The sequence below is a fragment of the Antennarius striatus genome, chromosome 4 (genome assembly GCF_040054535.1).
Source record: "Antennarius striatus isolate MH-2024 chromosome 4, ASM4005453v1, whole genome shotgun sequence".
Lineage (NCBI taxonomy): Eukaryota > Metazoa > Chordata > Actinopteri > Lophiiformes > Antennariidae > Antennarius > Antennarius striatus.
The window spans coordinates 19,191,674-19,205,875 of record NC_090779.1 but is presented as its reverse complement, the minus strand read 5'-3'; the positions used below and the strand labels follow the sequence as shown (position 1 = coordinate 19,205,875).

The window sequence follows — 14,202 nt, the reverse complement described above, 5'->3', positions numbered from 1 at the left end:
GACATTATCTAGTAACATTTTGTACTAAATTGTAATTAAGGGTTGCTAGAATGCAATTGATGTATGTTTTACTTTTAAAAAGTTTTTTTTTATAGAAAACGATTTAAATCTAAAGGTTAGCTACTTTTACACAATCCCTCATCTTCTCAAACTTGAAGAAAACACACGCACACATCTACAGACGTGCGCGGTCACACGGCATAGAACGTTTTCTAGACATATTTAGCTAAATTAACCAATTTTATTTTATTTTATTTAATTTTTTGTACTTTGCTAGATACTTCTCACAGAGCGGAACTCACTCCTGTAGCTGTACTTCTCAACATTATATGGAATTATGTGGACTACATTAACTATACATGTATTTATTACAATTGAATATGAAACTCCCGAAAGATCTCGGACAATGGTTTTTTTATTTGTCTGTGTTTCTTCGTACTCCATTTTAATATGTTTGCAGCTAAAAGCTTGGAGATTATGACTATTGTCTAAAACAATAGTGCAGAGTTCCTACACTTTTTCCGTTTTGTTTGTTATTGCGAGTAGAACTTTTAAATGCATGCCATTTCTAGTCAGGATATCAAATTGATAAATAAAATATTGCAGTTACTTCAATCAGTAAATATGACCTTTAATAAATTTAAATGGCAGTCAGATGAAGTTTTAATAAAATAATACATAAAAAATAAAAACATAAAAACAATAGGTAGGTAGGTAGGTAGGTACCTCTTCACTGCCAGTTCACACCCGATCTCGGCCACCTTCCTTGGCATTATTATTATTATTATTAATATTATTATTATTATTATTATTATTATTATTATTATTATTATTATTATTATTATTATTTTATGTTTTTAATGACAATGATACATTTCGTCATTATTTACCTATCCTATTTTCTTACAGTCACTTATCTGTTTGCAGTGTTAATTGTTTGAATGTACAGTATATCTTGATTCCTCAGTAATCAAGGAAACAGTGTTTCCCTCATGAAGACTACCTATTAATTTGTCTTTTATGTTTTGCTTATTCTCTGTGACACCTGGACCGTTGAACGTTGGATTTAAAAAATGTACCCATGGTGGTAATAATTGTAAAGTAAATGTACAGTACAGTACAGTACTTCTCATTTTATCATTTATTATCTTTAACCAACAGGGGGCGGTCGCACCCAGGAAAGGCTTCTTCGTAAATTACACTTTAGATTCCAAGCATTGGCATCAACAGATTCCTTTTTTCTTAGCTGCTTTTTACGAGAAATATAACAGCAAAAATAAATCATAGACAGTGCAAATGTATATTATCATTTTATATCACATACAATAGAAATTCTGTTACACAATCGAAAACAACTCTAAATAGCTGAGCGTCATTGTCGCGAAAGTGCTTTGACGGTCACTCTGAACACTCAGCTGAGGTCAGCTGACTGAACCAAACAGGAGCTTCTGTGATCAGGAAAAGTCTTATTCATTCATATGCAGGTAAATTTGCCATTACAACACGTGCATGTTCACCAATTGAATCAAGTGGAAGCGTTATTTGTAGTGCTCTGCTGTGTGTATGTCGGGCAGATAGCCTCTTTTTTAAACGTAGCATCTCTCTTAAACATCAAACTGCGAATTACATATGCCAAACGTAGCTGAAATCTCATCTTATGTTGTTGTTTTTTAGCCTTTTACTTCACGATAATTTAATCATTAGTCACCCAGTGTGTCACTCTAATGATCGCATTCCTGCTGTCTTTGTTTTCAGTCCGCAACCATGAAGAAGAATAAGTGCAAGGCGAACACATTTGTTGAGAAGGAGTTTGTGTTTGAGTTCAAGGCAGGGAAACAGGATTGTGTCCTCAAAGTGCCGCTACAGTTTCCTGTTCAAGAGAATATCAATGACCTTCATGGACGCCTTATGCTCCTTCATAAAATACCCTGCTACCTAGAGAATGGTGAGATAACGTCTGTAAAAAAAAGGAAAAAATTGCGGTATTATATTGATCGTGAATGTTGCTGACTTTGTCAAATGAAAGTCCTCTTTATGAGACTTCTGCATTTTTTTTACAACTCTCACTCCACCTTCTTCCCTGAATTACAAGCTTTTGTGAGAGGAAAAAGATCATTTTACAGTGTGTTGCTTGACTTGTGCAAAAAATAATAATTTTTTAAAAATGTCTAATATTTGCACTTTGTGCATGTCTCCCTGTGCAGAGCTGAAAACCTCCCTTTTCAACTTCATTGAGAAGGAGACCATCCTAGACTATGACAGAGAGGCAGAGCTGGCCCTGCAGAGACTCACAAGTGGCGACATAGACCTCAACCAGCTCACCAACGCATGGGCCAGGTCTTACGTAGAGGTGATAACACATATTACTATGTTATTGTGCTTAAAAACTAGTATCAAGGTTTTACTTTTACTATTCCATTAGTTGCTCAGACCATGTGTTTTTAGTGTAATAAGGGGTAGTTCATGTCATTTTAATTATCATTAGGATTTTTCTGTGTTTCTTACTCTTGTGAGTGAAGGGGTGTTTTAGTCTGTGTTAATCGGTTATAAATGACTGAAAAGCTCCCAGCTTCACGGGGGTATAGCCCCACTGAACCGTCATCATTGGTTCAACATCGATAATTTAGCTTAAAAAATATTTTTCTGTTGCGGTCCCTGAAAAATTGATATATCAACCAAATATCAAAATGTGTGGGCTGTCATATTACTCTGTAGATGACTGGTCAGTTAATGACTTGGAGAGATATTAAGTTATTGAAGAATTTGATGGCTATGATGACTAGTTAAAGATGTAAGCAAGATTTTATTTAAAATGTTACTTTCATTGTCTAAAATAACAACAACAAGGCAGTCAGACACTGTAACATCCCGTGACATCATCACATTTTTGTGCCTCTTTCCATCCCGCGAAGCGGTGATGTATTGTAATTGTCAGTGTTTTTGTGTTCGGCCGTCAATCCGTTAGTCCACCAAATATCTTCACAACCACTGCACATATCTCAGGAACAGTGTAAGACAGAAAGACGAAACAAAAGGTGTTATATTCAAGGAGGTCACGTTTTAATTTTTATACCTTTTTAGGTATAAAATGACAAATAGAATGCACCAGTTACATGTTGGATCATGGGTCTTTTATTAAATGACCCTGACCTATGAGAGTAGGTCAGGGTAAAATTTTGAATTCAGGCGTGTTAACAGGATGTTGCAGTCTCTGACTGCTTAGTTCTATCTGTGACAATTGTGAAGATATTGGGGGGATGGACAGACGGACGAACACACAAACACTAACAATTACAATACATCACTGCTTCGCGGGATGTAACAAAATAAACCCCCAGTATACATATGTCCTCACAAACAAACAAATGCATTAACACTCATGTACTCTTTAATACCGGAGTGAGGGTATGTGTGTCATCTTGGGAAGTTGGTATCAGTTGTCCAAGGGTGCAAAATAAAGTGAGTTCTTTGAGTTCAGATCTCATCATTCATTGCTGACAGTGTTTGCCACAGACGACTAGTTAAAATGAGTGATCATCTGTTGCTACTAATTCCTGTAGGAATATCTTAAGGATATTCCTACAAAAATGGCAAGACTGCTTCTTGACACATTGTTTTAAGGTTGCTTCTCTTTGGGCCTAAGAAATGTTTGAAGACTTCAAGAAGAAATGTCTTTTGAAAGCAAAAACAACTTATTTTACTCTTAGAAGAATAAAAAGTACATTTTAGACATTAGCTCAATCCACTGGGATTAAATATTTACTTTGTGCTGCATTGGTAGTAGCAGAGCAGCATTCAGAAAGTGTCCTCAAATGCTCTGTCTAACTCCGGGCCAGTCATGAATAACTGAAGTAATTTAAACAGAAGTCAATTGATTATTAATGATTTTCCGAGAAATCTCATCATTTAACCCAAGTCCTGTTCCAAATATCTCCCTGTTGTACTTGGGAACACTTTAATGTCTTTTCCCCAGACACCAAGGATGTGATGACGTTTGTACATATTGCCAATAGTCAACACTTTTCTATTGTGGTTCCAAGGAAAATTGTTACAGTTTAGCAACTCTCAAAGGTGAATTTCAGATGTTCTTTTCTCTTACCAATGAAATAAGCTATGGTCTTCTCATTGACGCATTTCTTCGACAGTGAATGTCTTTTGTTTGTGTTTAAACGGTCGATAAGATGATTTGATTTTACACCCAAATGTTAGGAGTTCAAACTTTGGTGATACTTTCGAATTCCTTTTATAAAAAAGACTTTCTCAGTTTGTGATGTCTGACTGTCTTCTCTCAGACATTTAGGATTACAGCCCATAATATTTTACTGCCAACGCACAAAAATACACATGGAAGCTCTCCACTGTCCTTTGGACTTGTGACCTGAAGAAGCATATGCCTGTATAAACAAAGGATCTTTAGTATAAATGTACCTTTGTGTTTCTATTTATGGAGGAGCATTTAACAGTGGCTGTAGTTTATTGAGCAAAACATTCAAACAGGATAAATATTGCATTTTACCACCCTCTTTTATCTCCTCTTTAGCCAAATAAAATTAAATTTATACACCTTCCAATTAAAGTCCAAATCTTTTGGGGGACTCCTAATGACAGCATGTGTGGCAGATTATCACCCACGGATCGGATCATGAGTTTTTAAATGCTGAAGCAATCCTACAATGTGAAAAGCACTGTAGTCAAGTTGTTGTTGTTGTTTTTTTTGGTCTTTGTGTTGTTATCAGCAGGAGTCTCTTATGAAACAATTCATTCCTGTCCACTATCACTTTTTCAGACGACACTGGAGCATGCACGGCCAGAGGAACCCAGCTGGGATGAGGACTTTGCTTATGTTTACCATGAGTTGATCCACTCCCCTGCCTCAGATACCCTTCTCAATCTGGAGCACAACTATTTTGTCAGTGTCTCGGAGCTCATCAGTGAGAGAGACATGGAAATTAAGAAGCTTCAAGAAAGGTTGGTTTTGAGGACCATTCCGTGGTATTCCAGCACATATTTTAAATTAACCCATAGTGTCTTTCAAATTTCACAGTGTGACGCTATATCGTCATGCTTTTTTGTGCTTTCACACCGTAAGAACTGCTAAAAAAATTTATTTCTAATTTTCAATTAAAAATAAAAGTATTGTATTTCTAATAAAATATTGTAGGACCTCAGCTTTTTCTTAAATTCCAATGTATCAGGGTAAATCTCTGACCTCACATACCATCCTGGTTGCCAAATGTGCGTCTGGGATCAGCACATGGATTCAGTTGTAGTCAGTCTGTTAAATTTAATTACCACAATTTCTGTATCAACCCAAAAGATTTGGCCCAACTTTTTAACTGTACCAAACAAGATGTGAAAGCCATCATCTGTCATGAATAAAGATAAGGAAATCAGTCTCCCATCAATGAGCTGCTCAGATTTTGATGTGTTTCGCAATCAATCTAATCAATTTTATGGATGTTATTCTATCTGGTAGGCAGGCTGCTGAAATGGACAAAGTCATGCATGAGCTGGGGAACACTTTGAGCGATCAGGATGTAAACACAGTTGCCGCTCAACACTTTGATGCACAGCAGGTAAAAAATAAATTAGGGTGAAAATCATTTCATATACAGGGATCAATGTGATGAATTTTAAATTCACAAGTTAAGATGTGCCTTAGTCAAACCACTAAAATATGTTGTCAAGCACTGAGGGCCTCTCCATTACATAGGTGTTGGAGAACAAGTGGACTTGTGAGCTGAAACAAGTTACCGGCATTCAGAAGCAGGAGTATCAGGAGTGGGTCATCAAGCTGCACCAGGACCTGCAGAAATCTACCAACAGCAGCAAAATTAAGTGAGTTGGACTGTTTTTGTTTGTTTGTATTCTCACCCACACACAACAAAACAGGATGTTCCAATTCCTTGTTCTTCTTTTTCTTTTATAATTCAAATGTCAGGGTCTAATGAAAATGACCTCAGGGTGTGTGGTTAGATGTTTAGTCCTTTTCATTCAACAAAGCACTTTGTGCTTTTAATTCATGGTCTTTATTTAGTGGCTTAGTGATATCTGTGGTTTGGTTTTGTTCCGTCTGGGATGTTAAGATGTCTTTTCAGATAAGTTAATTTGATGAGAATTTAAGTGTGAAAGTAGAAGAAAATATTCATCCTTCAGCAATTGGGAGATTAAAAGGAGAAAGAAACAATTTTAATATCAACAACTGCTTTTGTTATATTTAAAAATTACATAAACTACTAAGATGCCTTGAATAACGCTCATCCTTAAATAACAGGATTCCATCAGCTGCTATAATCCTGCACATAACATGCTCTTTGAGCTACAGGCTACAGGCCTCATTTACATAGTAATTGAACTGGTATCTTGGGATAACCAGTCTGTTGAAGCTTAATAGTAACGCAGTCCCTGAAAGTGGTGGTTTAAATTCATGTCTGATATTCTTCTGCTTGTATTGCATAATTTGTCAAAACACATGTCCCACTTGGACCTGTATGCAAAGTGCTTCTCAGAGACAATGTGCTGACCATGCTACAGCTTTTCTTAATTAATATAATTACCTTGTTTTGTGTAGGTGGAACTTAAAACATAAGTCAACACTTTCAAAGCTGAGGTTGTGGCCTGTAAAGGAAACCTTGAAAGAATCTAGATTACTGTTTGTGTTAAGCTTATCTAGCATAAAAAAATACAGTAATGGCTGAGACTTGTGTCCTGCATATTTACTTCTGTAATTATTCCTCAAGAAGTAGTGACACACAATCTATGTGATATGAAATACTTTGTTTCGTAACACCGTAGCAGTAGAGCCATCATTTTCTAAATTATTAAACTACACTACAATATTTTTATAATTATATTTTCTTATGATTAAATTCTTCTAGTTTTTTCCGTGAACTCATAAAACTGCCATCCATTATTTATCTTTGTTGAAAGATGTCTTACTTTCATTACTGGTTTCCAGTGAGGAGATTAAGGTGCAGCCCAGCCAGCTGTCAGAGGTCACAGACTTCGGCGCGAGGATGTTCGAGGAGCAGCCTCAGCTGGAGGAGAGTTTCACCATACATTTAGGTGCCTAAAATACTTCCCAAATATTTCTACCCAGTTTTCTGTCCATGTGTACAAAGCGATTCCACTTGGAACTCTTCCTGGTAACATTCGTGCCAAATTCCAGTAAAACTTTATGACTTTACTATCACTGTGTGCAATTTATTACATGTAGTTTATCGATCTATCAATATATGAAATTATTTTAACAGGAGCGCAACTGAAGACGATGCACAACCTGAGGCTGGTCCGAGCAGATGTACTGGACTTCTGCAAGCACCGGCGGCATGGTAGCGGTGGAGCAAAGCTGAGGCGGCTCCAGACAGCCCTCTCGCTGTACTCCTCGTCTCTTTGTGGTCTGGTGTTGTTGGTTGACAACAGGGTCAACTCGTATAGCGGCATCAAAAGAGGTCAGTGTTTTCTGACTGTTTTTATTTTTGTCTGACATGTGACTGATTTTGTCTTTGAATCCCTTTTTTTATAGCTCAGCCACTGTGCTTACATTTAAGTCTAGATTTTTGTAAGCTCATCACAAATTATGGAAATAACCTTTGGGTTACTTCATCTGTTCATCCATGACCTGTTCTGTATTGAAACACAGATTTTGCAACTGTAGCCAAGGAGTGTACAGACTTCCACTTCCCCTGTTTGGAGGAGCAGCTGGACGAGGTGCAGCAGGTGCTGCTGTATGCCCGAGCCCAGAGAAGCAGCAAGCATAAAGAACAACCAGGTTCGCCCTTAGGCTCTTCTTTGGATGTCACTGTCAACATAGCTGTAATCTTGGCAGAACTTTCAAGTTTCTGTGATTGCACATTTCCTGAAAGCCAAGCTAATGATCTGGGTTTACACAACTAAAGAAAACGCACTGATCTACAGCCAGGGTCCATTTTTAGCTAGCTATGATCTGTTAAATGCGTAATGTTTTTTTCATAATTTTTTTCCATTCGAATATCACCTTTTCTGATTCAATGTTTTCGCAGAGATTCCAAAGAATGGAGGAGATGATAAAAATAAAAATGTTGAGAAAAACCCATCTAATATCTTACCAGGTAATGGCTACACCGATTCCTGATCAAATCAAGAGCAATTCAGCATGTAGCTAATTTATGCATTATTTTGGCACAACATTAGTTCTATATAACTTTTTTAAAACTTTTTTTTAATGTTTTGCACACTCTTGCTTCCCTTCCTCAAGGTGAGTTTTATATCTCCCGGCACTCCAACCTGTCAGAGGTCCATGTTGTGTACCACTTGTGTGTGGACGACAACGTGCGTTCAGGGAACATCACGGCCCGTGACCCAGCAATCATGGGTCTGAGAAACATTCTGAAAGTCTGTTGTACACATGACGTCACCACGGTTACCGTACCTCTACTGCTGGTCCACGACATGTCAGAAGTAAGAGCTGCCAAAAAGCACCATGATCATTTGCCTGTATGATAATACCTCAAGGAAATGGTTACACATAAATGCAGGATTCAGTTTTCCACTTAACTCTTGTCTAAGCAGTTACAGAAGAAGGGATGTGGGAGAAGACATTTTTCAAAGCTAATTATCAATTATTTGATCAGATATCATTTAATTGTTTTTGCATTTTAAAAATTGATTTTAATTTGTGTTTGATGTATATTTTAGGGTAAGAAATGCCAAGAGGGATATTTGAGTTTTCTAGTTTTATTACTCTATTATGTTCTCTTTGATAACAAATTACCAAGGTCTATCTAACAGTTAGATAGATGATTGGGGATAGATTCTAACCCTGTTAGACAACCTTCTGTCTGTTTTGGTCTGGTTCTTCTGAGTCAGGCCTTGTAGACAGTGTTTTTCCTTTTTTTCTGCTTGTAATTTTTCATGCACTGAATCCTCAGCTGTACTGTGGCTTGTCAGATCCCTGGCTGAGAGTTCAGTCTACATGTTAACATTTCCCAGGTTTAAAACCAGACGTGCTAAATGAGAGAGTCGTGAACTCTTCTGTTTACTTTACACCACACAGTGTACAGCAGGACTCTGTCCTCACACTCTGGTAGAGTAACAGAGACAGCTTTCAGTAACAGATGCACCAGGGTTGACTTTCCTTTTGTGTCAGGAAAATAGAAGATCTCAGTCTGCTGAATTGAAATTGTGAGTTTTCTTTAGGCCAAAGTAGCTGCGCTTCTTTGTTCTTCAGTTAGTGATTCGATTAAAACTTAAGAAACTGAGTTCTCAACAAGCCTTCATGTGAATGCACTCATGCCACAACATGCCCAGTGCAATTTTTTTCATCCTGTGTTGTACATCATATCTGTTTACATAACCAAAAGACTTCTAAGGTTTGAAGCCTTGGGAACCAGAGGAACTTTAATTGATGGCTATTGGCTTCCCATCTAAATGTGCCATCTGTCATCTTCTTTGCGGTCTTGTTAGCCATTTAGTGGGGATGTTTTGTCAGTTTTGCACAAGACTTTTTTTGTGCTGTGACTTTGAAAACATCTGACATGGGATCTTTAGATTAACTGCTTAGGCCATTTTTAATTCAACAGGACCGTAACTCTTTATCAGTTTGAAATGTTGATGTTGTTTAGTGCTGTACTTTATAATACATTTCTGAAAGTTTTCAATCAGTTGAAGTTTTTTTTTTTCCAATTTTGTTCCAGAATTGGAGAAACTCACTCACACTGTTATGTTACATTATTGTGGTTGTAAGAAATTCATTTCCTTGCCTCAAGTGTGGCTGGCTTCAGGCATAATGAATAAATAGTACAGTACTGTACTCTACACTTCAGTTGTTGCTCAATTCTGTATAGTTTATATTGAGATGTTGTTGATGACATAAACAAGCTTCATTTTTGACATGAAAAGAAATACTGTAAGTACAAAATGTAATTTTTACCTGTACATAATCAGCAAAAATTTCTGACCCATACTTACAAAATAAGGTAAAAACATGCGCTTTAAGTTAATTGGCCATTCCAAAATGCCCGTAGGTATAAGTGTGTGCGTGCGTGGTTGTCAGTCTCTGTGTGGCTCCGCGGCGCACTGGTGTCGTGCCCAGAGTTTGCCCCACCTCACGCCCTAAGCCAGCTCGTATAGGCTCCAGCTCCCCGTGATCCGCTACGGCGGATAAAGCGGTGATTAGAAGATGAATGAATGATCTTTAAATGGTGTTTAGGGTTTTTTTACGCTCATTTATCCACCTTACCTTTAAACAATCTTAATTTTCTGAATTAAGAAATCAAATCATTTTAGTGGTACCAATAATAAGTGATGCTTACTAGTGATGCTGCACATTTGTCATTATCTTAAATGAAAGCACTCCATGTTCTCATGTGTCTGCAGGAGATGACCATCCCGTGGTGTCTCAAGAGAGCTGAGCTTGTTTTCAAATGTGTTAAAGGTAAATCCCATTTATTTAACTTGATTTTTTTTTTAACCTATTATGCTAACAATGTAAAAGCAGACATTCCTGTTGTATTTTCTTAGGTAACTATCCAAACTTAAACAGATGCAGTATTTCTACCACCGTATTTTTATCTCAAAGTCAAAGAGAAAGACATTGATTTTCAAGATAAAACCTTTTGAAGCAATTGATTTACGAGCTTCTCTGCCACTATTGAAAACCTTTCACAGAACAACTGTGATTAAAAATATAATTTGTAAGAGCCAAGTAGCATAACACATACTTTCTCTTGAGTGGTGCAACAATTGCTCTCCTGCTTGAGGGGAAGAATTTCATTTCGTTTCATTGGCAGGCTTCATGATGGAAATGGCCTCATGGGATGGAGGCATATCCCGCACAGTCCAGTTTCTAGTGCCAAAGGTGAGGGCAGAATGTACTGCTTCTATTTTTGCATGTTCACTGAGGTAACATTGAATCATCTGTTTATTCCTATCCAAATCTTTGTCAAATCAACAGAAACCTACTTTTAAGAGCACAGGTGTACACAACGTCACATGCAGTGGGCCAGTTGAGTAGGGGACTGTTTAGAAACCGTGTCATAAATCTTAGCTTATATACAGTTTTGATTTCCAGACCAGCGTTTGTACAAGTGATAAAAGGAAACTCAGGTCCTCATCCATTTAATGGAATGATAAGCAGAGGGATTAAGGTGTAGCTTTCCATCACTGATGATCAATTGTGACTTTCTGGATAACCTTATGTATTTATAGATAGTTCAAGGAAATTGACCCTTTTTACAAAAGATGAGTATACATGGGTTAGCAGGTTATTTAACATGGCTTATTGTCATGCAGTTTTTACCTCAGCATTGCATGAATCATATTTAATGTTTTATTTTATGATAGATATTTATATGATGCTTTCAGTGATTAAGCATTAAAGTACAGTAGTCTCTTGAACATCTCGACTAGCTTGACTACCGTTCCCCTCAGGATAAAAAGCCCCTCTGATGTCGAGCCAAAGCACACATGAGGCTGTTAATGCCTTGCACTAGCCAATCCAGATGTATTTGCCTATTACACACACACACACACACACACACACACACACAGGTGTTTTACCTGGGTTAAATAATGTTCTTTGCGTTGGTGTTTCAGAACACACAGTCCTCTGTCATTCCCTAATCCTGGCTGTGTTTGTGTCTCTTTTGTGTCGGCAGAGTATCTCAGAGGAGATGTTCTACCAACTGAGCAACATGCTGCCTCAAATCTTCCGTGTCTCCTCCACACTAACTCTCACCTCAAAGCACTGACAGATGGAGATACACCACGATGTATTCTGAAGGCATGCAAGCTGTCAGTTCTTGTTTTTGAGGACCTATGAGGGGAGGGAGTGACGGATTCGCCCACATGCCTTTTTCATTTCAATGATGTTGTGAAATGAAGACAGAAAAAATTAAAAAACATTATTAAATGTTAAGATTGATATGTCTACAGTTAATGCGCATTGTTGTGTTTTATCTTTTAAATCTTCACAGGCTATAAATGCTTCTCACTGAGAGATGACCGGGTACAGTGGCTCGCTCAAGCAGTATATTTTTAATCTTCCAGGGTGTGGTTCTAGGGACAGTTTTATTACATCAGCCACATGTACTGGAAGTATTCAACTTTTCCTCTAAAAGGGTTGATCTCTCACTGTCTACATGTTCAGGCTGAAACATAGAGATTCTGTTGTTGGAGAACATGTTTTTGATTTGTTTGTGCTGTGGGAAAATGGCCTCAACCAACCACATTAAGTAAATATGAAAAAGAAAAAAACATTTTTTAAAGCGATGAAGCCAGACGGAAACAGTATTGGCTGTTGTAACCCAAAAAACTTTATTGACATGTCTCTTTTGAAGAGTCGCCAACCAGTCGACATGTGACATCGGTTGTGTTTGTACATATTGTGATGTATAACACATATAGTTTCTTTTTCTTATGTATTGAATAATCATTAATTAATTAGAATGTTTTATCACACAGGTCTGCCATTATGCAAGCTCTAGCAATCAAAACCAGTGGGTCATTGGTTTCATATTTGAAGAGTGATTTATACAGAGAAACGACTTGGCTTGTTTAGTCTTGGATGACATTGTTGCTGAGCAATGCAATGAGCAATGTGTGTGTTTTATTTATGCTGCATTGCAGGGAGATGTGGTGAGGAGAACTCTTTGTGAGTGCGGGTGCCTGTCCCTCCCCTCTACCTCAGCAGATGGCACTGTTCTTAAAGATGAAGATATGAAAGATGTGTGAAGTAAATGCTTGTTTTATCTGAAGATAACTTCTTTTTCTTTGTTGAAAAGCTGATTCTCAGTAGTAAAAGGTTGTCAACTATGTTATGCATTCTATGCTAGTTCTGTTTATTTCTCTGTAATTTATATTTGACTAAATAATGTAAGAGTTTAACACCTTAGAGCACATGTGTCAAATTCAAGGCCAGGGGACCAAATGTGGCCCGTCACATCATTTTATGTGGCCCGCGAGAGCATAAAAAGTCAGTGTGTAAAAATTAATAGGTCAAGAGTTTTGTTTGACCAAAATCTACATTTCCCACAATGCAGTAGTTAACCCCATTCTAACATTGACAAAAAAAGTTTTTAACAAAGTTAATGTCTTAACTTGTGTTTGAAGTTATTTTTCTTTATTCACTTGGATAGTTTGATCCTTGATTGATGGAGTTTTGTGGGTTTCATAACCTGACAAAAGGATTTGTTATAACAGAGCAACAGTTTTTCTGTGCAACTTTAATGTTTGTAACTTCAATAAGTAATAAATTCAGAGTTATGTAATGAGTAGTTACATTTATTTTACATTTATTTTACATTACATTGAGTTACATTGAGTAACATTTCTAAGTTACATCTGGCCCTTTGATTACAGCCATTATGCTGATGTGGCCCTCGGTGAAAATGAGTTTGACACTTCTGCCTTAGAGGATTTTTCTTCTCCACTGCTCATAGTGATGAACCTCCCGTGACACTGAATTCAGTGTTTTATTTAGCACTGGAAGGGCAACAGAAACATAAATCCTTTGAAGTTAATATTCCATGTCATGCATTGGAGTTACATTCCTGTACATTTTATGGTGGCTTATAAGCTATTTCAAATGGACTGAAATCAATTCAGCTTGTCAGAAGGATTGCTGCTGCACATTTGGTGGTGGTATTCGGATGATTAAACAAGCTGAGATTGTGGCCGTCAAATTGCCCTTTCGTTTGTTTGGTCAAACAAGATAGCGAATGGCCCTGACAGAGCCTTGTGATTTCTACACAAATTCATGTAAAGAAACACCCTGCCCTGCTTACAACCCACAGACTTATAAAAATATGTTTTACTCAAGGTTCTTGGTATTGGTCTCAATGTCATGGATTTTTGGATTTCACTTAGAAAGACAGGGTGCCAATTCAGACAGTCAACTTTTCCTGCGTCTCTGTTCTGCGCATATCCTTGAAAATGAAGAGCACAATGTACTCAAGCAGGAGATAAGAATAACTTTCACATCTCATTTTAATCTCTCTGAAGAAAACTACAGCAAGTTAGGTTTCATGTCAAGGAGTAAACTACCATAAGGGTGTCGTAAAACGCTTGTTTTACTGTCGTGAAACCTGAAGCTCTCCTCACTCAGACGAGCAGGGGTGTTCACTCACATGGTTCTGTTCTCAAGCAGAGAAACATGGACAGGGAACAGTAATCTATAGCATGTGACCGTCTATACGTTCTCTCTCCCTCTCTCGCGTGCGCTCA

General features: G+C 37.4%; 1 protein-coding gene across 1 annotated transcript; it reads left to right on the top strand.

Moving 5' to 3' along the window:
- The first annotated feature begins 1,414 nt into the window (after positions 1-1,414).
- Positions 1,415-13,763, top strand: ferry3 (FERRY endosomal RAB5 effector complex subunit 3). The gene is made up of 14 exons (XM_068313199.1): positions 1,415-1,484; positions 1,756-1,945; positions 2,205-2,350; positions 4,787-4,968; positions 5,477-5,576; positions 5,714-5,838; positions 6,959-7,065; positions 7,254-7,451; positions 7,643-7,771; positions 8,022-8,090; positions 8,237-8,439; positions 10,357-10,414; positions 10,770-10,837; positions 11,637-13,763. Exons 1-14 carry the CDS (start codon positions 1,479-1,481, stop codon positions 11,727-11,729), a joined length of 1,674 nt encoding a protein of 557 aa, XP_068169300.1. The 5' UTR covers positions 1,415-1,478; the 3' UTR covers positions 11,730-13,763.
- The last annotated feature ends 439 nt before the right edge of the window (positions 13,764-14,202 follow it).

What these genes read in the sequence shown, in the direction of transcription:
- ferry3 (XM_068313199.1), top strand. An exon ending in GGGCCAGGTCTTACGTAGAG is followed by an intron (nt 2,351 to 4,786) that starts GTGATAACACAT and finishes TCACTTTTTCAG; the next exon opens with ACGACACTGGAGCATGCACG. An exon ending in ATTAAGAAGCTTCAAGAAAG is followed by an intron (nt 4,969 to 5,476) that starts GTTGGTTTTGAG and finishes TCTATCTGGTAG; the next exon opens with GCAGGCTGCTGAAATGGACA.